Below are 23484 nucleotides of genomic sequence, written 5' to 3' on the forward strand. Positions count from 1 at the left end.
AGGTTGTTGTCAGTCAATCAATTTTCGAGAATATGAAAAACTACAATAGCTTTGATGAGGTATGGTAATAAACTGATTTAATTTTTTTTTGTATTTTTATGTGCATTTATAATTATATTGTACTAACTAAGTTCATACATATAACATTCATATATTTATATACATAACATCCATAATTACATAGAACCAACATCTAAAAATTAAATTCATATTTATTAGATATTACATCCATACATATATCATTTTTTAGTTATTCCATAAGTAACTATAAAATTAACACAGATGTTTTTAAATTTTATCATACTTGAATTTAAAAAATGTCAAATTCTTAAATTAATTTATTCAATTGATAAATTTACTCATAACATCTATAAATTCATACACATAACATCCATAATTTCATATTAATAACATCCATAATTTTGTACTCATAATATTCATAATTTCATACATATGATGTCTATAATTAATAAATTTTTATAATTAATATTATCAAATTTTAAACTATACGTCTTATTGTATTCTTCAAATTATCTCATATGTGTACTAATAGGTCATGATTTTAATTATTTTAATATTTTTATTTAATATTCGTATGTATGCTTATTTATTGATTTTAATATGACGAGTTAATAATTATTTTTAAAAATTTATTTTTTAATTTTGGTTTATATTTTGTTTTTTATTTTTTATTTATTAATAGTCTATATGTAAAATATAAATTATATAGTAGAAGTTGTTAAAAATTTTTAATTTAACTTCCATAATTTTTGCAGAGAATTATTGTATTTTAATGGATAATAACACTACTAGAAAACTAGTTATTACAGACGGATATTTCCGACGAATTTTATCCCACGGAAATACAGATAGAATTTCAGAGGAATTTTTTGTCGGAAAACAAAAAAAAATGAATTAGCATAAATTACAGACAGAAAAGAGAATCCGTTGATAATTCTGTCGAAAAAATTAATTTTTTTCGTGGAAAATGGTTACAGATGGAAAATCCGTCTGTAATTAAATGGACAAAAATACTGCGTTTATTAAATTATTACAGACAAAAAATCCGTCTGTAATTTAAAATTTTCCGTCGAAAATATTGAGTTTACTCTAATTTTATCCCCACCCTATCGAGTTCCATTCACACTCCTGACCTAAACCTTCTTCGAATGTTGCCAGCAGCCCTCATCCTTCTTCAAAGTTGTCGTCGAACTCTTCTCCTCCGGTAGAAGGTGCTGTCGCCGCTGGCGAGAACAGACCGTGGGTGCCTTCGTCATCTGGGGAAGCTCTACTTGGCCCTCTTCGCATCGTTCCTCCTCTCCTCACCGTCGCACGAAGTTGAGTTGAGCTCGTGGCGTCGCTGTCGTGAAGGGTTCCTCCCCTCCTCGCCGTGCGTCGTTTCTGATTCTCTACTCCTCGCCATTTTTGGCTGTTGCCCCTTCTCTTCTTTGATTTTAGGTAACTCTGTCTCAAACTCTCATCGCGAGCTTACTCTGTCTCACACTCTCCGAGCTCACTTTATCATCTCGCCGTCTCTCTGGTAAGCCAACGCTTCTTCAGTTTCATCTTTTTTTCCAATTAATTTTTAAGATTCTTAACTAAATTTGTGCACAGAGTTTGGAATTGAATTATTTATTTAATTTGTTGAATGCTGATGTGATTCTGAATTCAATTTAATTTGGATTCTGAGTTTGAAATTGAATTCAATTTGATTTAAATTTTAATGGTTTGTCTATATATATGATCTATGAAAGAATGCAAAGGCATTATTTATCATTTAATTTAAAATGTTCAATTAAAAATAACTTACCACTTAGAAAGGGATGAAGCCTTCAACCACATTTCTTAGTAGTGCTTGGTGTGGAAGGATCCAAGCGTGTGAATGAAAAAAAATGCAAAACTACAGGATACACAGAAAGATTGAATATGGAAATTAAATTCAATTGAAGAGATATACATAGCTAGGATTGAAGGGATATATACCAATGGTAACTAACTAAAAACATCTGACTTCACCAAAGCTAATTTAGTAAAAATTAGCTAACTGGAATGTTTCAGGTGCCTCTATTTGTTATCTTGTTGTTGAGGTATAACTCTATTATATCAAAATTTTTTGCTGTTTTGTTCCTTATAAAATATGAATTATGATTTAAAAGTACAAGTTCTAGGTGGAAATATAGTAGTAATATAAATGAGATAGTAACCATTTCTTGTTTTATGTGAATGTTGTAGTTTAATTTACATAGCTTCATTTCTATATGCTAATGAAATTGCTTCTTGTTGTGTTTTGTACCCTACTTTACAATAATCAAGGAATAGTTTTTTATGGAAAATCTATTAGTTTCAAGAAAAACCACTCCGATCTACTTGAACTCGAAGATCGTCTCAAGAGCAGCTATGGCTACGTTCCAGGTGCTTCTTACTTCCTCTTCTCGCACCTCTTTCCATTTATACTTTGCATTTTTTCCTTCCTTTGTTTTGTTGGATTGAGAATTTTCTATTTTCGGGAATTAGCTCCAAATTTTGAGGATGAAGAGGATGAGGAAGATGAAGAAGAAGGGGAGATTTTAGCTCCTGTGCTGGATTCTAGCTTCAACGAAGATGATTTGTATCCTTCTCCAATTTTTGGCTGCTGAACAATTTTTAACATAGAACTGAAAAATGAAAATAAAAAATTCTGTAGATATAATAGTGAAATTATGTGATCTGCCACCCTGAAGATACCAAAATCAACTCACATATGATTGTGTTTTACATTTTTCATCCATTTGATTTATTTCTGTACTTTGTTTTCAGAAATTCTATGTTGAAGCTATGAAAATTGAAAAGATTAGATGACGATATGATATTTTCATCCCGTTTGATTTTATTGGTGTATGTCCCTTAATCTAATTCTCTTCAGATTCGATGAATCTATGAGTTTGAAACAACTTGGACTCTTAGATGCTTGTCTGGCCACGTTAGCATCTAGAGGTTAGTGATACTGATATGCCACTTGCCTTCATTGGCATTCTTGTTGGTTGTGAGAATTTCATGCATATGTTTTGGTTCCAATATTCTTCATTTTATGGTTAAAAGGGATGTCACTTGATCTGGTCTTGTGGTCATGTTGATGTTGATTTCATGAAAACAAAACTTTTGCTTTGATTATTTGTTTGTTACTAACTCTATTTGTACCACTATCTTATTTTCTTGCACCGCTGCTGCTGATTTATTTCCACAAGAACCTGAGATGTAAGTTAAAAGTTGTGAATATTATTTCCACATTTCTGTAGATGATTGCTGCAAGTTTCTCATTTCCTGAGCAATGGTTGAACAGGTAACAAGATTTTAAGCAGCAGCAGCAACCTGTGGTAGACAAAATAGTGGCATTTGAGGGGAGGAATTTCTTATCTGATGGTAATAGTTTTCTTTCTTGCTTCAATACTTCAAATCCCACCATAAGCCACAAAGAGATTTTTTTTATGTATCATTTTTAAACTAAATTCAGAGGCAAACAAGGAGAATTTAGAGTCACCTGAACCTTCCAGCTCTCTTATAAAGATATCGGAAACAGAATTTGAATGTCTTCCTGGCTACATGAAGGGTCTAGCGACATGGGAGGTGAGGTTCTTTGTGTCTAACTAGACGTTTCTTTACAATTTACATGGATTATTCTTCTTTAGTGTTATCACCAAACTATTAGTTTCTTATTGATTTATATCTTCTTTTATTACTTTGCAGGAAGAGATAAAAGAGATGGAAAGAGAGCAAATCCGAGAAGGAATTGATGAGTTTGGAATATTGTATTCTGAATTAAGTGATTCTAACCAATCTGAAGGCAATAATGGTTCTTTTGCATTCCCTGTTGTGTAAGTAAAACCATATGCTACCATATTTAAAAATGTATTGTATAATGTAAATTGTAAAATAAGATAGTGTCATAAAATATAACCCCAGAGGAGACAGCCTTAGTTCTCTAAGCCTTAGGTTTTGATAGAGACATGCAGATCTACATTGCTACTAGTGAGATCTATGGTGGCTAGCTTAGACTTGCACAACTGAGAGCTGCATTTCCAAAAATTGTGAGTTCATCACCATATATAACCCCCCTTTTTTCTATTTATTTGCTGGATTTTCCACATTTTATGTATATAGTAAAATAACATTCTAAAGAGTGCTGAATGATTCTTGTCGGGGCTAGGTGGACGTGTGGGGGTCATGTAAAACTGTCTATTTACAAGCTATACCGCTGATATTTATCTGGTAGATTCAACAAAATATTTTTGAAATAAAATTTCATTTTTAGCAATGCACAGTTACTTGTTTTCATGTGGTAATCATAATTTATATTTGTGGTATGATTTTCTGCTTCATTTTAGTTATAAAAAGAAATGATGCTGGCCCATGATGAGTTGTGGCAGTTCCAAAATCCTATAGAAGTGTCCTGTTCTATGATTGCATCTCGAGTTGATTATCCCTGGAAAATAGCCAAATAGGTTAACTAGCATTTCAGTATTGAGATTATTTTTTGTTTCATTCTTGTCATTCAGGTTTTCTGTTCTTAATTAGAGTAACTGTTGTAACATTCTGTGTCACTCTGGCCGCCTCACTAGCTGCACGCCAGGGATCAAAATCTATGGCTGCATTTCAAGTCTGCCTGTAGATTTGGCTGGCAGTATCTCTTCTTGCCGATGGTCTATATTGCAGATGGTTTGGTTCTGAGATTGGCTCTTGCATTCATTCTTGGTGCAGGACTTCCTTTTGGAGCTAAACTATTTACAAGAGATGTTGATGTCCTCCACCTCATAAAAATTGGAATACTTGTAAGTCTATTTTGTGTACATTGGTATCTAATCTTTTCAGCACCCTAAATTTGTGATACTTATATTTATGTTTGATTGTTTCTATCAGTTTGTTGCAGCTACTCAACCCATCAATGCTTTGGCATTTGTATTTGATAGTATCAACTTTGGTGCATCTGACTTTTCATATTCAGCATTCTCTTTTGCAATTTTCAATGTGGAGCTTGATGCTGCCAATGCAACTTAGTTATCCATTAATATTTTAGATTATCCCATCTTTAAGTGCTAAGTGTAATTTGTGATATCACACAACTAGAAAATAGATTAATACAGACAGATTTACAGACGGATTTAGTCTTTATTACAGACGGATTTTTGGTTACCGACGAAATTATCGACGGATTTTGTCCCTCTGTAAAAGCCCCGTCGGAAATTATTTACCGACGGATTTTTTTCCGTCGGAAAATTACAGACGGATTTTTACAAGTTACCGACGGATTTTCCCTCTGTAAATTTTCTATCCATTTCCCAAAGGCGACGAACTTTTCGACGGATTTTTCGTCTGTAATTACAGACGGATTTTCAGACGGATTTTCCGTCTGTAATTACAGACGAATTTTCCGACGAATTTTCCGTCTGTAATTACAGACAGATTTTCCGACGGATTTTCTGTCTGTAATTACAGACGGATTTTCCGATGGATTTTCTGTCTGTAATTACAGACGGATTTTTCGACGGATTTTCCGTCTGAAAACCATCTTACACTCTGATTACAGACAGAAAATCCGTCTGTAAATCCATCGGTAAGGTAAAATATTTTTTTTTAATTTTTCTATTACAAAAATAAACCTGTTTCATATAAAATAAATATAAATTTAATAAATACAAATTTTTATTGATGGTATAAATAGAAAAACACACCAGTGAGTACAAAACGCTTTCTTTATAATAAGAAGCAATTATTTCCATACAATAATACAATCTAAATACATTAGATGACAAATAACTACTAGTGGACTCATCAAGATTCAATATCCTAATTTATGGATAGCTTCATTCTTTCTTGAACTTCTTAGTGATGATGGCAATATACTTGCTTCTTGAGATTCTTGGTCCATCAAAATTATTCGCTGCTTCCCACTTTCTGAGCAGAGGATGTCTACCTTACTATATCCGATCTACACTGCAGTTATTAGAAAAAAGAACCAAAAAGGAATTGTTACCACTGCAGTTACTTTTGATTAAATTTCAAGTATCTGCCTGCAACAATTTGGAACTCTTCCATAGATTTCTCAAGGTTAGTTCTTTTTAAAGATCATGGACGCTGCCAAATAGCAATAGCAAATTTGGAACATGTAATGCACACAATGCAATAAACCAGAACAAGTCTAAAAGCAAGTGATTCATATTCAATTCAGTGACTGGATACTTTATACAAGTCTTTGATCAATTAAGCAATCAAGAACTGTCATTGAGTTGAGGAAGAGAAGAGGCCTCAATTCACAACAATTATATGAACATGAAAATGCAATGTCTGAAGAGAAAACAACATAAATGAATCAATTAAATAAAAAAAAGAAAACAGTAAGAATTGAAGTAGAAGATGATGATGGAGAAAGAAGAATACCTCTTCCCTATGTGTTGCTCTCTCAACAGCATCAAGGTTCCTTCTTGAAGAAGCATTCTTCCTTGCCACCACACAATCCACAGAAGCAGAAGCATGATCTGATGCGAATCCAATTCTAGGGCCACACCATACATCCTGAAGTGATTCAATTCAATGCTCAACAAATTCAATGCCCAATCTGATTCATTCTTCCTCTTGACTTGGTGCCATATTCAACAAAGTGTTTAGGAATTCTGGGGGTATTTCATTTTCTATCACCATACAACTCAGTGATAGAACTTGTTTCAATTCCTCCTAGTAGAAGAAACCATATTGAATTATGACACTTCATCAATGAAAAACACAATCCATAAAATCCACTTGTAAGCAATGTCTTTATTAGAGATGTCTCACCTTCCAATATCTTGTCAAGCTCTCTTGATCCAGTTGTTATCTGGATGATCTCCATCCGCTGAGCATGGAGCTGGCTCGCACTAGTAAAACCCATAGGCACCAACTTAGTAGCTGTCAATAAACAAGCATCAGAAGATCAGTAAGGCTTCACAATTAATGTGCTTATAGCTGATGCTCTTGAGTGTTGAAATTGAAGAAAATACCGTATTAGCAAAGTAAAATATATCAGGAGGTGCATACCTGCTTCAATAATCTTGTCAACTTTAGCCTCACTGATACCTTTAATTTGCAACAGATCCTTCCTAGGAGTGTAAGCAACAGATTCAATAGTGCAAATACCTGCATCTTTAAGCTTCTTAATGTCTAAGGCAGCTATGCCTGATGCCTGTGTAAATAGTAAATACCCGCATTAGGGACTTAAACAGTCAAATCATCACCTACTGTAATCACTAAGCTGTAAATTGAAGCACCAACAATATAGTATCCTAGGGAAATTCCAAAACAGAAAAAAGGTGATTAGTGACCTAAAGCTGTTCAACAGGGAAAGTGGGGATTACAAATATAGTCTTTTTGAAGCGTGGGGAGAAGAGAGAGAAGTGGGGGATGAAAGTAAGAAGTTGAATTCTACACAGTACACAGGCAGAAAATCAGACAAAGCTTTGAAGAGAGGAGAAGGAAGAAGAGGTATGGAAATGACGAAAGAGGTTGTTGCAATTTTTGAAGAGTGAAGACAGAGTTTTATGATGATTGATTTCAAACAAAATAAACATTAGTTTGCAGATTTTGCTTCCTTTCCATATAGAAAATGAGCATAAAAACATTAGTATTCTGTTTTCTACATTTCAAATTTTCTATTACTGATTATGATACAACTTAATTGGCATCTATCAGATCCTTTTAGTTTATGACTTTATACAACATAAATTATATTCATCTACATTCTTATAGACCAGAATCCCAAAATTTCAAAATATTAGAAATGATTAAGTATTCATTACCCGGCCCCCTCCATCTCAAACCATAGATAAGCACAAATATCCCAGTCAACCATTGAAGAATAAGCTGCAATCTCAAGCCCAAAGATTTATATATCTCAATCCATAAAGCATGTAGATTCAAACAGCGAAAAATGAAGAGCTGAATAAACAGAGTTAAATAAGGAAAAGAAATTATCTGAATAATGAATGAAGCAGCAAATAGAATACCGAGCTATATGGTGAAAGAGTGAGATAGCAAAGGAGTTGGAAGAGCAAATAGAATACCGAGCTATATGCTAAATAATCAGAATTTAGCACTCTTAGTACCTTGTCTGGATGAGGAAGGAGGCAAGACCCAACAGAAAATGAAACCTCTGACCTATCAACATAAGCAAACATGAAACAACAAAGAAACATATGTTTAAGAAAGGCCCAACAAGTCTAAAACCATGAAAGAGAATCAGATAAGATATAGTTTGGTCAGTAGCTGACCGAATTGCAGGGTTGAGCTCAGAAGAAGAAAAAGAAGAACAAGGAAGCACGGCTCCCACACCCAACATCTAAAACAACACGTGAGAGGTGAAATCTTAAAGCAAATATTACACAATGTATATTACCAAAGAAGAATTTGATCTTTGAGTCTTTGAAGCTTTAGCAAGTTGCGATCTTGCTTGTGCAGTTGCTGCATGAGACTGCTCAATGTTGGACCCAATATCATCTAAAAAAATATAAACTCTTGGCATCAGATCAGATGAGAAGTTCTGGACAAATAAAAAACTTGGGATTAAGACGGAGATGTACTCAATTAGAATAGAGGTGAAAGTTACCAATCATAGCTCCCTGTTCATGCACAAGCACAGCAAGATCTTTAAAAATTTCATTTACTTCACCAATTTGCTGCTGAATTTCTTGAATGCCTTGCTCTCTTTCTTCAATGATAGCCTCAGTCATGTTGCAGTATTTTCATTTGTTATAAATAAATATGTTAAGATTACGCGATGCAAATATGTAATGGATGATATAAATAACTGTTTAACTGTTATGGTAGTATAAATAGTTAGTTCCCTTGTACATTTCAGTTTTCTAGTTCATTACTCTATGAATCTAAGAGAATTATCTCTCACAAGCTCTATTTTTCTCGGCTTCTTCTTGCACTCATGAACTAAATCACCAACATTTCCTCAGTTTACGTAAGATATATAAATGAAGTTATTAGATTATATTTGAAATTGGTACCATATGAAAATAGTCACATGAATTTTCAAAGCAACAAGATCTTAAGAAACAAAGTAACAAACAGATGGAGTGTGTGACCTGAAGGAATCGGAGGGGCAAGTCTCCCCTGGTCTTGGGTTCCAGAAGGCTTTCAACTTCCCTGAAATTGGTGAGGAAAGCCACCCTTCCATCTCTGGTGGAGCCCAACCATGTGCCACTGCCGAGCTCATCCCTTCCGCCCAATATAATGTCGCCGGCCCACCATCCTAATGGCTATGTGGGCCTGCCAGCAATAAACAAATGGTTTTCATTAGTCACCCAAGTTAAAATCAATCACCCCTAATCTAACCACCTTGATGTATATGAATGAATGAAAGTGATTTGGTTTCACACTAAGCTTAAGGCAGTGGTGGTTTTGGCAATGAGGCAAAGAGACAAGTAGTAGTTTTGGTTTTCTATTTATTAATTTTGGAATCCCTATACCCTAAATCACCATTAATAAGTGGTTAACTTCTGGACAAGTTTTCGTTTACATAAATTAATTCATATCAGAACAAAAACCAGCATTTAAAAGAGAAATTAGATCATTTTTTCAATTGAAGGGCGCAATATAGATTTACTCAACAAGGACCTTTGCCTTCTTTGATTTAAGATCAACAGAATCCTTCTCAGATTTCATTGAAGCTAACTTATTCTTCTGTTTCACCCTTCTCTGAGCAGCTGCTTCTGCCTCTTCATCTTCAGAGCTTCCAGCTGCATTAGAAAACTCTGTTATGCTTTTGATTTTCAAATGTGTTCATTTCCTAGTTTATTTCATTTTTCTAAACTCAACCACAGAGCTCCAACTCCACATGCACAACTTTTCACCTCCAACATATAAGAAAAATAATAGACTAATACATAAAAATAGAATTGAAATGTATCTAAAATTAACAAAATCCTCCATGTCATCTTCCTCTTCAAGTTCATCATAACCTTCCACATACTCTATCTCTACTTCCTGTTTAATAACCAAAAACGAAAAAAGAAATTAAATACAAGGCAACATATTGTTCAAGTAAAATTTCAAACAGTTTTGTATGAAACATATATGACAACAGAAAATGCAGATGCATACCTCCTCCTCTTCCTCAGCAATAAAAATGAAACTAGTCAATGCATTCAGGAACCTTGATTTCACGAACAAGTTTATAAGAACACAAAATAAAAAACTATAACCGTTACAAGTTCTTATCATAGAATAGGAAATAGAATCATAGTTAGCGATGGAAAATAGGATAATATAGTTAGAGTTAGCGATGGTATTGAAAGAAAGAAAACAGCGATGAAAGAGAAAGGAGATTAGGGTTAACTGCATAGCTGAGGCAAGATCGAAGAGAGAAACACAGTGGAAAAGAGCAAACATGGCGAGATCGAAGAGAGAAATGCACATTAGGGTTCGAAAGGGAGCGATGCGAGCAAGGCCGACGGAAGGGGTGCGACGAAGAAGAACCGGGAAGGGGTGCGACGGAAGGGAGTGATGCGAGCAAGGCCGATGGAAGTAGAGTGCAATGGAGGTTCCGTGAGACGGCGGTGCACGGCTGATAGCGCCGCCGATGAAGCATTCAGAGGGATGAGTGAGGAATCGCGAGAGTGTAGTGTGAAATGAAGAGATAACCGTGATCTTCAAATCTTTATTCTAATATTTCCGACGGAAATTTTAAATTACAGACGGATTTTCCGTCTGTAATAATTTAATAAAATGCGTATTTTGTCTGCTTAATTACAGATGGAAAATTCGTCTGTAATCATTTCGCAAAAAAAAAATAATTTTTCCGACGGAATTATAGACGGATTCTCTTTTCCGTCTATAATTTATGCTAATCTATTTTTTTTATTTTCCGACAAAAAAATCCCTCTGAAATTCTGTCTGTATTTCAGTGGGATAAAATCCGTCGGAAATATCCGTCTGTAATAACTAGTTTTCTAGTAGTGTCAGTTAATGAAGGAGATCCATGTAACATTGGGATGGTCATCTTATTTTTTTGGGGTATCTTTTTATTGAGATAGTGAGATATTAGCTAATTGTGTTGAAAAATAACATCCAATTTTATAGGTATCATGTAATGAATATTATGTTTATCTATGTGATTTTTGGCTTTCTTTTTCTCAATTTACAGTGTGTTTGATGGAGTAAATTTAGAAAATAAGTCTAAAGTGTTTATTTTGCAATGGAAAAATCTAAAAAAATTTTATTTTACCTTATTGACGGATTTACAGACGGATTTTCTGTCTGTATTCAGAGTGTGGGATGATTTTCCAAGGTTCAAATTACAAACAAAAAATCTATCTGAAAATCTGTTGCCAATTACCGACGGAAAATCTGTCGAAAAATCTGTTTGTAATTACAGACGGAAAATCCGTCTGTAATTACCGACGAAAAATCCGTCAGAAAGTTCGACATTTCAGGGAAATGGATGGGAGAATTTACTGAGGGAAAATCCGTCGGTAACTGGTAAAAATCCGTCGGTAAATAATTTCCAACGAGACTTTTACAGAGGGACAAAATCCGTCGGTAATTTTTTCGGTAACAAAAAATCTGTCTGTAATAAAGACTAAATCTGTTTGTAAATCTGTCTGTATTAATCCATTTTCTAGTTGTGTAATGTGATTGAGAGATGTTAGAGATTTGATTTGGAAAAAACTGAAATTGATTTTGGAAAGAACATTAATGACTCCAAACATGCAGCAAAATAGTAGGTAATAAAGAGAATAAGTGATAAGGAGGTGTATATCACTTACTTATCAAGAGAATGAGAATTTTTACGTGATATTTCTATATTGTAATTATTCTTTGGCTACCTAGCATCACTCTTATTTATAATAATGCATGATTGCATTTTGTTGTACTTAGAGCTGAACCAGGTGTACGTGTATCACTAAGGCAAACTTAACTACATGTATAGCTAATAATCGTTAGTCAGAAAAAAATAAATTTCCTTTTTGTTTCTAGTTGACGTACATAATCATGCGTCATTCGTCATCTGACCTGAATTTGTCAAAAGAAAATGTTGACATATGCAAATATTAAACGATATCTAATATTCATGTATTTCTCCAATGAGAGATCAATTTCATGAATTGTTAGGTAATGATGATAATAATTATGCTAACCAATATTATTGCTCGATCAGAAGAATGTATATTATTGGAAACCAACAATAATGGAGTGCTTGTTCGTACCTGGTTTAGTTGTTGGAGACTTTAATTAATATTTCAGTAGGAACTAGCATCCATATGAGTTCATTTCAGAAATCAACCAACTCTAGAACTGATGTGACCAACAAAGAGATAAGATAGAATATATTTTCAACTTAATCATGCATGTATATAAGTTTTCTATGTACTAGTAAGATAAATAAAAGGGTTGCCATTTTCTACGTAAATTGAAAAATCAAGTATATTAGTTTGTTTGGAATAATTCTTAATATTTGGACAATTATTCAATATAAAAGATTGAATATATGGAAATAGAATCTAAATCCTAAGAGAGTAATTATTAAAAGATCATGAAATCAAATAATAATGGGTGTCAAAACTATTTTTATTTCAAAAATATTATGTGCACACAAAAAATCATTATCATGTATTTGTAATTTAATTTATTTTTAATGTGTATTTTATATTTTAATATATATTATTCTACACTAATAACTAATTTTAATCGCTGATTTTAATATATACCTAACATTATTATTTTTATTTTTAATGTATATTTTGTATTACTTATTTAGTTATTAGTGGACTCTAATTTTCTTAAGTTATTTATTAAAATCAAAATTGAATTACTCTTAACTATGAAAACACTATCAGTAAAGTATTCCAACCCTCTTAATTAAATTAATTCGTTAATAACTTAACTCAAATTTAAACATAATTAATGATAATAAATAGAAATTCTGAAGACTACTTCAAAAATTTTCTTCTCACCAATCTACTATAACTCATGGCAATATCTAGTTAGCTTGTTCTAATTCATAAATCGGCCATTCAAAAACAATTAGAATAAACAACTCAATTCCTAGGTTGATCAATTCTAAGAAAAAAATTAGGCAATTGTGTAATTCATTAAAATATTTAAGTAACATGTATCTTAAGTACATGTGTTAAAGTTAATTATTAATAGTAAAAATTTTAAACTATTTACAATAAATGTATAAATTAAATATATTAAAAACTTAAATTTATGTTTTTTATAAAAAAAGTTAATTGATAATAATATTAATATATATCCTTAAATCAAATAATAACTAAACTCTTTATTGAATAAGAGATGTTAGAAAATGTAAAAAATTTGAAAACAAGATTTAAAAAACTATATTGTTCATGTCACCTATAAAGATAATTTAGAAAACGACCTAATTGTATATGCCGTTGAATGTGGACCGCCTGTAACATCTTTAACATACGTGTGAAACAAAACTGATGATTAACGAAATTAGTATATTTTATTTTTAACAATCTAACTAAAACGAAGATCATCGCGTCAACCGGAGTGAGCTAATGTGTCATTTGAAAGGAGAAAATGAGGTAATTAATTAATCTTAGTAAAAGGAGTGGCTAGGAACGCGAGTTAGCTAAATTAAAACAAATAATCATATACTTTTTTATTTATTCCATGTATATTTGTGGTGCCACAAACAACTGCACCTAAAATTCATAAGCTCATAATGTCATCATGTGGATACTGGATAGTCGCCTAAACTCATGTACTCATAATGTCAACATATAAGAAAGGAGAAATGAGATTTATACTAAATACTCTTTGTACATTTTTTTAGGATAATTCATCTTTATAAGCCAAAGCAACTTCAAAATTATTTAAATTTTCTAAACTCAAAAATGTTACTTAGTTGTCTCTGATTACATTTCTATAAAAATCGAATTCAATGAATTTGAATTAGAGGCTTCAATAGTAAATTGAATCTATAAGATTCAAATTACGTGATGATCATATCTAATACTAAATTGAATGAAGAAGACTCGATTTGGCTAAATTCTTAGTAAATCGAATTGGTTGAATTCGATTTATAATGGGCTGATATAAATTTGAATTTCGTCCATAGTAAATCGACTCAAACGATTTCAATTTAGAGCCAATAGTAAATTAAATGCAATAGTTTCGATTTACTAGCATCCATTCCCTCTACTAAATTGAATCAAATAGATTCGATTTACCTTTGCATGCCTATAAATATAATTCGAATTCAGTTCATTCAAATTAGAAACCAACATTCCTACCTCACGAACCCCACCACCCCCTCCCAAATATTGGAGAAAAATTCACAGAAAATTCAAATCTGTACACATGGAGGACGATCCGAATCGTTTGTATCGGTTAGATGGAGTCGCGTATATTGCTAATGCCATCCATGAAGAGGTTAGTGAACAAAATTTTTTGTTTTGAACATAATTTAGTCATGCTAGTAATGTTAACATGCTTCTTGTAATAGTTGTTTAAAGTCATTAATTGGCAATTAGAAAATTAATTTTTATAATATAATCGCTGGGTAGAAGTAGTAATCTATTAGTTGGTTAAATTTTGAGAACTTGAAATGGTACTAAAAAGGTTAGTTAGGATTGTAAGCTATGTTAGATTTTTAAGTTATTAGTTTTATATTCAGTGAGATTTAGTTTTGGATTAGGGTTCAATATAAATTTATTGATATTTTTGATACATTAAAGATAAATTGTTTTTAGAGTTGTGATGCACTTAAGCCCGTTTAGTTTTAGCATTTTCTATTTTGTGTGAATGTATGATATTATATGCTTTGATTAAGTTTTTTTTTTTGAATTGGGTCATGAATTATTTAGTGTTTTGTATTGGATCCTATGAAGAATTTGTTAGGCGTTATTGTAAACGATTTTTTAAAAATTAGAGCATGCAATGTTTAGTGCTTTTAGAATTTTATGAATCGAACACTATTTTGTTATTTCAGTTTTAGTTACGTAATCGTTGTTATTATGTATTCCTTGTTGTCATGTATTCTTTGTTGTCATGTACTTTTCACGTAGTGATCTTATGTTCGTCGTGTTTACACTTTATGTTATGTTATGTTATGTTATCTATTCAGACCGTTTTTATTGATGTTCTGTATTCCACAATATATGATCAATCTTTATTATAACACGAGTCCATAAGCAGTGAATAGAAACATCAAAATAAACCACACTAGTGACACTAAAATTAAAATAAATCATCACTGGTACACTAATATTTTCATAAAAAAAAACACAAGGCACACTAACTTTAAATTAACCAACACAAGGGACACTAACTGTAACTTAAACCATACAACGGAGACTAACGCTGAACTAAACCATACAATGGACAATGAGATTAAAATAAACCAACATGTGTCTGAAACACAAGAAAGCATAATAAATAACCACAATCCTACACATTACTGGTAGATGCAGAACCGATGGTCACTCCTCCTTGTGGACACCTCCTACGTGTGTGGCCGAGCTGTCTGTAAAGCCCATATCTATTGGGCCTATTTAGGTCAGACTTATCCATGGTAGTCCGGATCCTGGTAGTCCTGGGACGCCCTTCAGACGCACGTCTATTGGTGGGATCAGGTATGACAGTCGGACCATCATATGATGGCCAAAACCCCTCCAGGATTGGAGGTGTGAATCCCATCCGATAGACATCAAACACGGAGCTAAGGCGATACACCTTGTGGACATAGGTGGACCAAGTCAAGCGTGCGTATGCACAACATGCTAAGGCATGGCGACATGGATGATGAAGTTCCTAGAAATAGCCACAATCACATGTCTGGTCTGTCAGGAAACTCTGTAAGAGCCAAGTGAATAGCTCCCAATCGGAGTGGCCTTAGCCACAGTAAACTCAGAGTTATCCCTGTTGTACAAAGTCATAGTAAAACACCTTGAGGCCTTTAGATTAGTCATGATTGCCTTCATCAGATGTTGACTAAACTGCTGACCAGTTCCTAACTGTGCCTCGGCCTCTCTTCCTTTGCAAATAAATAGCTTGGCCAATCTCCCATAAGTGGACTTCACCAACTGATGAGCGGATAATTTATACGCTTTTTGGCATTGTTTTTACATAGTTTTTAGTATGTTTTAGTTACTTTTTAGTATATTTTTATTATTTTTTATAAAAATCACATTTCTAGACTTTACTATGAGTTTGTGTATTTTTATGTAATTTCAGGTAATTTCTGTCTGAAATTGAGGGACTTGAGCAAAAATCTGATTCAGAGGCTGAAGAAAGACTGCAGATGCTGTTGGATTCTGACCTCCCTGCACTCAAAATGAATTTTTTGGAGCTACAGAAACCCAATTGGTGCGCTCTCAATTGCGTTGGAAAGTAGACATCCAGGGCTTTCCAGCAATATATAATAGTTCATACTTTGCCCGAGTTTTGATGACGCAAACTGGCGTTCAAACGCCAACTCCCTGCCCTATTCTGGAGTTAAACGCTAGAAACAGGTTGCAAATCAGAGTCAAACGCCAGAAATAGGCTACAACATGGCGTTTAACTCCAAAAAGAGTCTCTACACATGAAAACTCAATACTCAACCCAAGCACACACCAAGTGGGCTCGGAAGTGGATTTCTACATCATTTACTTATCTTATGTAACCCTAGCTACTAGTTTAATATAAAAACTACTTTTAGTGATTTATTTGATATCTCTGGTTAGTCATTGAATAATTTTATGTTCAGAGATCACGTTTAGGGGGCTGGCCATTCGGCCATGTCTGGACCTTCATCACTTATGTATTTTCAACGGTAGAGTTTCTACACACCATAGATTAAGGTGTGGAGCTCTGCTGTTCCTCATGAATTAATGCAAAGTAATATTGTTTTTCTATTCAATTCAAGCTTATTCCTATTCTAAGATATTCGCTTGCACTTTAACATGATGAATTTGATGATCCGTGACACTCATCACTATTCTCAACCTATGAACGTGTGCCTGACAACCACTTCCGTTCTACCTTAGATCGAGCGTTTATCTCTTGTGCTCCTGGTTCAGATCAGAGTCTTTGTGGTATAGGCTAGAATTATTGGCGGCCATTCCTGAGATCCGGAAAGTCTAAACCTTGTCTGTGGTATTCCGAGTAGGATCTGGGAAGGGATGACTGTGACGAGCTTCAAACTCGCGAGTGTTGGGCGTAGTGACAGACGCAAAAGGATCAATGGATCCTATTCCAACATGATCGAGAACCGACAGATGATTAGCCGTGCGGTGACAGTGCATTTGGACCATTTTCACTGAGAGGACGGGAAGTAGCCATTGACAACGGTGATGCCCAACATACAGCTTGCCATGGAAAGGAGTATGAATGATTGAATGAAGGCAGTGGGAAAGCAGAGATTCAGAAGGAGCAAAGCATCTCCATACGCTTATCTTAAATTCTCATCAATGAATTACATAAGTATCTCTATCTTATTTTCTATTTTAATTATATTTTAATCATCAAAACTCATGACCATTTGAATCCGCCTAACTGAGATTTACAAGATGACCATAGCTTGCTTCAGCCGACAATCTCCGTGGGATTGACCCTTACTCATGTAAGGTTTATTACTTGGATGACCCAGTGCACTTGTTGGTTAGTTGTGCGGAGTTGTGACAAAGAATTGAGATTATGAACGCGCGTACCAAGTTTTTGGCGCCATTGCTGGGGAATGAACAATCACGATTTCGTGCACCACTAACACACACATGGAAGGTTCCTTACACCCTTTAGTATCGAGTTTACACACTCGGAGATATTCGTAGTCATATGCCTGAATCTCCGACCTTCGTCTCGATGCTGAGTCAACTGTGCATAGTCAATCCGATTGGCCCAGTCACACATTACAGGATCTTTGGATCGGAGGATGTCGAACCAGTAGTGAAAATCGACCTCAGTCTTGTCATAAGCAGCATTCACTAATAACCTCCATGCATCCTTGCCTTTAAAACTCAGGGCAAAATTTGCCGCCATGTGACGGATGCAAAAAGCCCAGTATGCATTAGGCAAAAGCCAGCCACCATCAGGAGCCTCCAATGCAGCCTTTATCCCATTGTGCCTATCTGATATAACTAGAATACCTGGTTGAGGCATTACATACTGCCGAAGGTGAGATAAAATGAATGACCACGACTCTGCATTCTTACCCTCTATAAGTGCGAATGCAATAGGAATGATGTTGGAGTTGCCGTCCTGAGCAATCGCGACAAGTAGTGTACCACCGTATTTGCCATACAGGTGGGTCCCGTCGACACTGACCAATGGCTTGTAATGATGGAAGGCCTCGATACATGGTGGAAATATCTAGAAAAGCCAATGGAAATAAGCTGAAGAGTCATCCACTTTTCCACCAACTCACACAGAACTTGAGCTCAATACCGCAACACTACCTGGCATCGTGATCTGCACACCAGTACCCATCGTGCAAGTCATTGTATGACTCTTTCCAATCTCCGTAAATCTGCGCCACGGTGGTGCACGAATTTGTGACTCGCACAACTGAACCGGCAAGTGCACCGGGTCGTCCAAGTAATACCTCAGGTGAGTAAGGGTCGAATCCCATGAGGATCACCGGATTGAGCAAGCTGGGTTATCCTGCAGATCTTAGTCAGGCGAATAGAAAGTTGATTTTTGGTAGTGTAGGTGCATAAACAAATGAAAACAAAAGCGATAATTAATTGAGACAAAGACAGTAATTAGGAGTTAGTTAAGGCTTCGGAGATTCTTCCTCTTATGGAGTAACACGTCATGCTCACTACTTCAATGATGAATGATTCCTTCAATGGCAAGGCTGTAAGTGATTAAGCCATTGGTCGTGGTCATTAATCTCCTCAGGTCCAAACTAAATATCAGAGCGAACTAGATCAATCTGGGAGAGGGTGAAGCACGCACAATTCAATCTCTTTGATGATCCTACTCAAAACGCCACAGACAAGGTCGGATCTTCTGGATCAGAGACTAATGCTCTCATGGTTCTAGCCCTTAGAGCCACAAGGACCTCAATTACTCCTGACTAATGAAGTTTTATGTCACATACCCCAATTAGCCCAGATAATTCTATTGGAACCCGTGATGCATCCTCAAGCTGTAGTTCAATACTATCCGAGTCAGGACTCGTAAGAACTCATGTAGAATCGAGATTCATAAGGATGAAGAATGACAATGCATCATAGAATAGAATCAAACATAGATTGAAGTAGAAAAGTAATTGCATTAATCCATAGGAATCAGCAGAGCTCCTAACCTTAACCTAGGAGGTTTAGTTGCTCATACTGTATAGAGAACAATAGTGTAGAGTTCGAATGTGGTGGAGATCCCCCTAAACAATGGTGATCTCTCCTTATTTATACTAATGACTAGACTTAAAGAGGAACTCATAATAATTAGAAATTACAATAATGAAATAAGCTAAGCTAAAGGTGCGAAAATCCACTTCTGGGCCCACTTGATGAGTGTTTGGGCTGAGCTTGGCTTCTAACTTGAAGGAGTGGGCATTGAACACCCACTAGGGGGTATGAGTGCGCTGCCTTGCTCCCTTTGTAGCGTTGAATGCCAGTTTTGGGTGTTCAACGCTGGGCTCTGTCCTTTTGGGGCGTTGAACGCCAGAAAGGGGATAGTTTGGGCATTCAACGCCCATTTTGGGCCTTCATTTCCAAAGCAAAGTATAAACTATTATATATTGCTGGAAAGCTCTGAAAGTTAGCGTTCCAAATCCGTTGCGAAGGCATCATTTGGACCTCTGTAGCTCCAGAAATGCTCATTAGAATGCACGGAGGTGAGAATTTGACAGCATCTGTTGTCCTTTCTTTGCCTCTGAATCAGACTTTGCTAAAACTTGCCAGATTTACCCAAAATTCACCTAAAATCATAAGAAAAACATAAAAGCTCAAAGTAGTATCCAAAAAGTAAATTTTGCAATAAAACCTACTAAACATAATAAAACGAACAAATTATATTGAAAACACTAAGAAAATAACATCAAAAAGCATATAAAATATTCGCTCATCAGAACACCAAACTTAAAATGTTGCTTGTTCTCAAGCAACCAAAAACTAGTAGGACAAAAAAAAAGAAGAGAAAGATACAATAATTTTTAAAGTTTTTCAATGAAACTTAGCTCCAATTGATGAGTGGGGCTAACAGCTCTTTACTTCTGAACAGTTTTGGCATCTCACTTTCCTTTGAAGTTTAGAAATATTGACATCCCTTGGAACTAGAATTCGGATGATATTATTGATTCTCTTAGTTTAGCTCTTCTTGATTCTTGAACACAACTTCTTTTGGTGCTTTACACCTTTTGAGCCTAGCCGTGACTCTAAGCGTTTTGTTTTCCCGTAGTACCAACGGATACATAAATGCCATAGGCACTTAACTGGGGGAACCCTTGGGATTCAAATTTAGCTTTGCTTAAATTTCCAGTCAATGGTGCCCAAAGTTCTTAAGCATACTCTTTTGCTTTGGATCACAACTTTAACTGCTCAGTCTCAAGCATTTCACTTGACACCTTCACACTACAAGCATATAGTTAGGGATAGCAACTCATTTGAGCTTTTGAGGTTGATTTTTAATCCTCCTAACCATTGATGCTCAAAGCCTTGGATCCTTGCTCTTTTGATTTTTCTTTTATGAGCATATTATTTCTTTTTTAGCTACTTTTCCTTGCTTTAAGAATCAATATTTTTCTGATTTTTCAGAGGATCCATAATATTTCTCTAAATTCTTTGTTCTTTCAAGAGCCAATATTCTTTATTCCAATATCAATTATGCACTATTAAGTCATACATTCAGAAAGCAAATGCAAGGCCACCACATCAAAATAATTGGAATAACTTATGATATAACTCAAAACTTATGTATCTCACTATTCCTTTTCAATTAAAATTTTCTTTTAAGCATGGTAACGGATACACAAGATATCTTATAACCAAAATAAAACAAGAAAACAAAACTAGAAAAGAACAAAATACTAGAAGTGATCATGAACTTAGAAAATGGAACAGACAATACATAAAAGTACAGTGAAAACAGAACTAAAATAGAGGGATAATGGGACTCAACAACCTCAGTGACGGTGGTTGCTGCTTCCCCTGGAGAATCCAATGGAGCGTTTGATCTCCTCTATGTCATGCCCTTGCCTCTGTTGTTTCTCCATCAACCGTCTCTGATCTTCTCTTATCTCATGGAGGATGGTGGCGTGCTTAGTGTGCTCCACTCTCAGCTGCTCCACGTTTGAGCTCAGCTCTCCTATTAAGGTATTCAATTGATCCCAATAGTCACAGGGAGGAAAATATATCCCTTGAGGCATCTTAGAGATTTCTGGTGGAGACGGCTGCACAGGCTCGTGTTGGGGTCCTTGTGCCGGCTCTCTGACATTCTCCATCCATATCTTCGTGATGGGTTTATCCTTCTCAATGAGGGCATCACCTAGAATGTTAATTCCAACCGAATTGCACATGCAATAGATGAGGTGTGGGAAGGCTAACCTTGCCTTGGTAGGGGCTTTTGTGGCTACCTTGTATATTTCTTGAGGGATTACCTCATGCACCTCCACTTCATTTCCGAGCATGATGCAATGTACCATTATTGCTCGGTCAATAGTAACTTCAGACCGGTTACTAGTGGGGATGATAGAGTGTTGCACAAGCTCTAACCATCTTCTTGCCACTGGCTTAAGGTCAAGCCTACTTAGTTGGTAGGACTTGTCGTGTGCATCTAGTCTCCATTGGGCTCCTTCCACACAAATATCCGCAAGGACTTGATCTAGTATTTGGTTGGAGTTGACCCTTTTAGCGTAAGAGTGTGGGTCTCCTAGCATCTGAGGCAGTTGAAGCACCATCCTCACACTTTCTGGACTGAAGTCCAATAGTTGCTCTCGGACCATGGTGCGGTAGTTCTTGGGTTGTGGGTTGACACTAGCGTTATGCCCCTTTGTGACCCAAGTGTTGGCGTAGAATTCTTGCACCATTAGTGTGCCAACAGCTGAGATAGGGTGAGCTAGAATTTTTCAGTCCTTTCTCTAGATTTCTTCAAGGATTTCCGGATACTCATCCTCCTTGAGCCTAAAGGGGACCTCAAGAATCACCCTTTTGTGCCTTACCACAGCATAGAAGTGATCTTGGTGGGCTCTAGTGAGGAATCTCCATGATTCTCATGATTCAGAAGAGTAAGTGGGAGCCTTTCCCTTTCTCTTCCTTGAGACTTCATTAGTCTTTGGTGCCATACTTGGGAATGGTAGAAGTCAAAAAGCCAAGTTTTTGCAACACCAAACTTAAGAACTTTGCTCGTCCTCGATCAAATATAAACAAAGGGAAAGAAAAGAGTAGAAGAGGGAAGGAATTGATAGAGATAGAGGGGGAGGATGGCGTCAGCCAAGTGGGGGAGTGAAGAAGAATAACAGTGTGGAAAGTGTATAGCGTTAGAGGGAGATACTATTTATGAGGAGTGTGGATGAAGGGTTGTAAGAGGGGGGTTTTTATAGGATGGGGATAGACTAGGGTTCGGTGATGAGGGAGGGAAGAATGGGTGGGAATGGTTTGAATTTGAAGTGGGTGCGATTGGTGAAAATTGAATGATGGGGATTATAATGGGTGTTGGGAAGAGTAAAAGGTAATGTGGAAGTGATTGGTGAGGGTGTATGGGGGAAGAGGGAAAGTAGGGTGTGGTTTTCAAGGTTTAGAAAGTAGGAGAGAGAAGAATGTGGGGTAGGTAAAAATTCTGTGGGATCCACTGTCCTGAAAGGCTAGGGAATTAGAATTCCCTGCCCCCTACCTGGCATTCAACGCCAGGAATGGGCGTTGAACGCCCATAGGGGGGTAAAAGGTTCGGGTTGTTGCCCCCTGTAGGGCGTTGAACGCCCAGAGCACTCCTTTTCTGGCGTTCAACGCCAGAATCCTCTCCCTTTGGGGCGTTGAACACCCAGGATGCTTCTTTCCTGGTGTTCAATGCCAGCTTCATATCCCTTGGGGGCGTTGAACTCCCAATTCCTTTCTTGTCAGGCGTTCAACCCCAGCAAGGGGGTTTTTCCAGGGTGTTCTGTTTTCAGTTCTGCATGCTTCTGTCACTATTCTAAGTGCTGTACATGATCACAAACATAAAAAAGTAAAAGGAAAAACTACAACATCAAACTTAAAATAAATGAAAAGAAAATGAAAACTCCATACCAATGGTTGGGTTGCCTCCAAACAAGCGCTTCTTTACCGTCATTAGCGACGGACAACTCTATTACGGAGATAGGTAGGGGCTTAGATCTTCACCCCTAACAGTGAACTTTCTTCCTGTGCTCTCATGGATGAGCTCTACATGCTCTAGAGACAGGATTCTACTCACTATGTGTGGAAGTACTGGACTTTTAGTGAAGACAACTCTCGTGCCAGGTGAGAGTCCTTCAATGGGGATCTTCTTGTCCCTCAAACCCTTAGGTACCTTCTTCTTAGTACCTTCCTTCTTAGTGCTTGA

General features: G+C 35.8%; 2 protein-coding genes across 3 annotated transcripts; one reads left to right on the forward strand and one right to left on the reverse strand.

Annotated features, from left to right (window-relative positions):
• The first annotated feature begins 2264 nt into the window (after nt 1-2264).
• Nucleotides 2265-3304, forward strand: LOC107611883 (uncharacterized). The gene is made up of 4 exons (XM_088496419.1): nt 2265-2412; nt 2515-2608; nt 2903-2973; nt 3276-3304. Exons 1-4 carry the CDS (start codon nt 2265-2267, stop codon nt 3302-3304), a joined length of 342 nt encoding a protein of 113 aa, XP_088352545.1.
• A 2354-nt stretch (nt 3305-5658) lies between these two features.
• On the reverse strand, nt 5659-8720 carry LOC107614135 (DNA repair protein RAD51 homolog B-like). Of its 2 annotated transcripts, XR_015896621.1 has the most exons (7): nt 8609-8720; nt 8274-8499; nt 8109-8160; nt 7045-7189; nt 6805-6915; nt 6412-6705; nt 5659-5967 (listed from the first exon to the last, which is right to left on the reverse strand). XR_015896621.1 is itself a non-coding variant. In XM_088497171.1 (6 exons), the coding sequence occupies exons 2-6, from the start codon at nt 8497-8499 to the stop codon at nt 6656-6658; spliced, it is 459 nt and encodes a 152-aa protein (XP_088353297.1). In that variant the 5' UTR covers nt 8609-8691; the 3' UTR covers nt 6610-6655. The 2 variants fall into 2 exon arrangements, 1 of the variants encoding a protein (XP_088353297.1); XM_088497171.1 differs by lacking the exon at nt 5659-5967 and having other exon boundaries at nt 6610-6705; nt 8399-8499; nt 8609-8691.
• Nucleotides 8721-23484: the final 14764 nt, after the last annotated feature.

Source organism: Arachis ipaensis, chromosome B8 (assembly GCF_059453495.1).
Source record: "Arachis ipaensis isolate K30076 ecotype BB chromosome B8, ASM5945349v1, whole genome shotgun sequence".
Taxonomy (NCBI): Eukaryota; Viridiplantae; Streptophyta; class Magnoliopsida; order Fabales; family Fabaceae; genus Arachis; species Arachis ipaensis.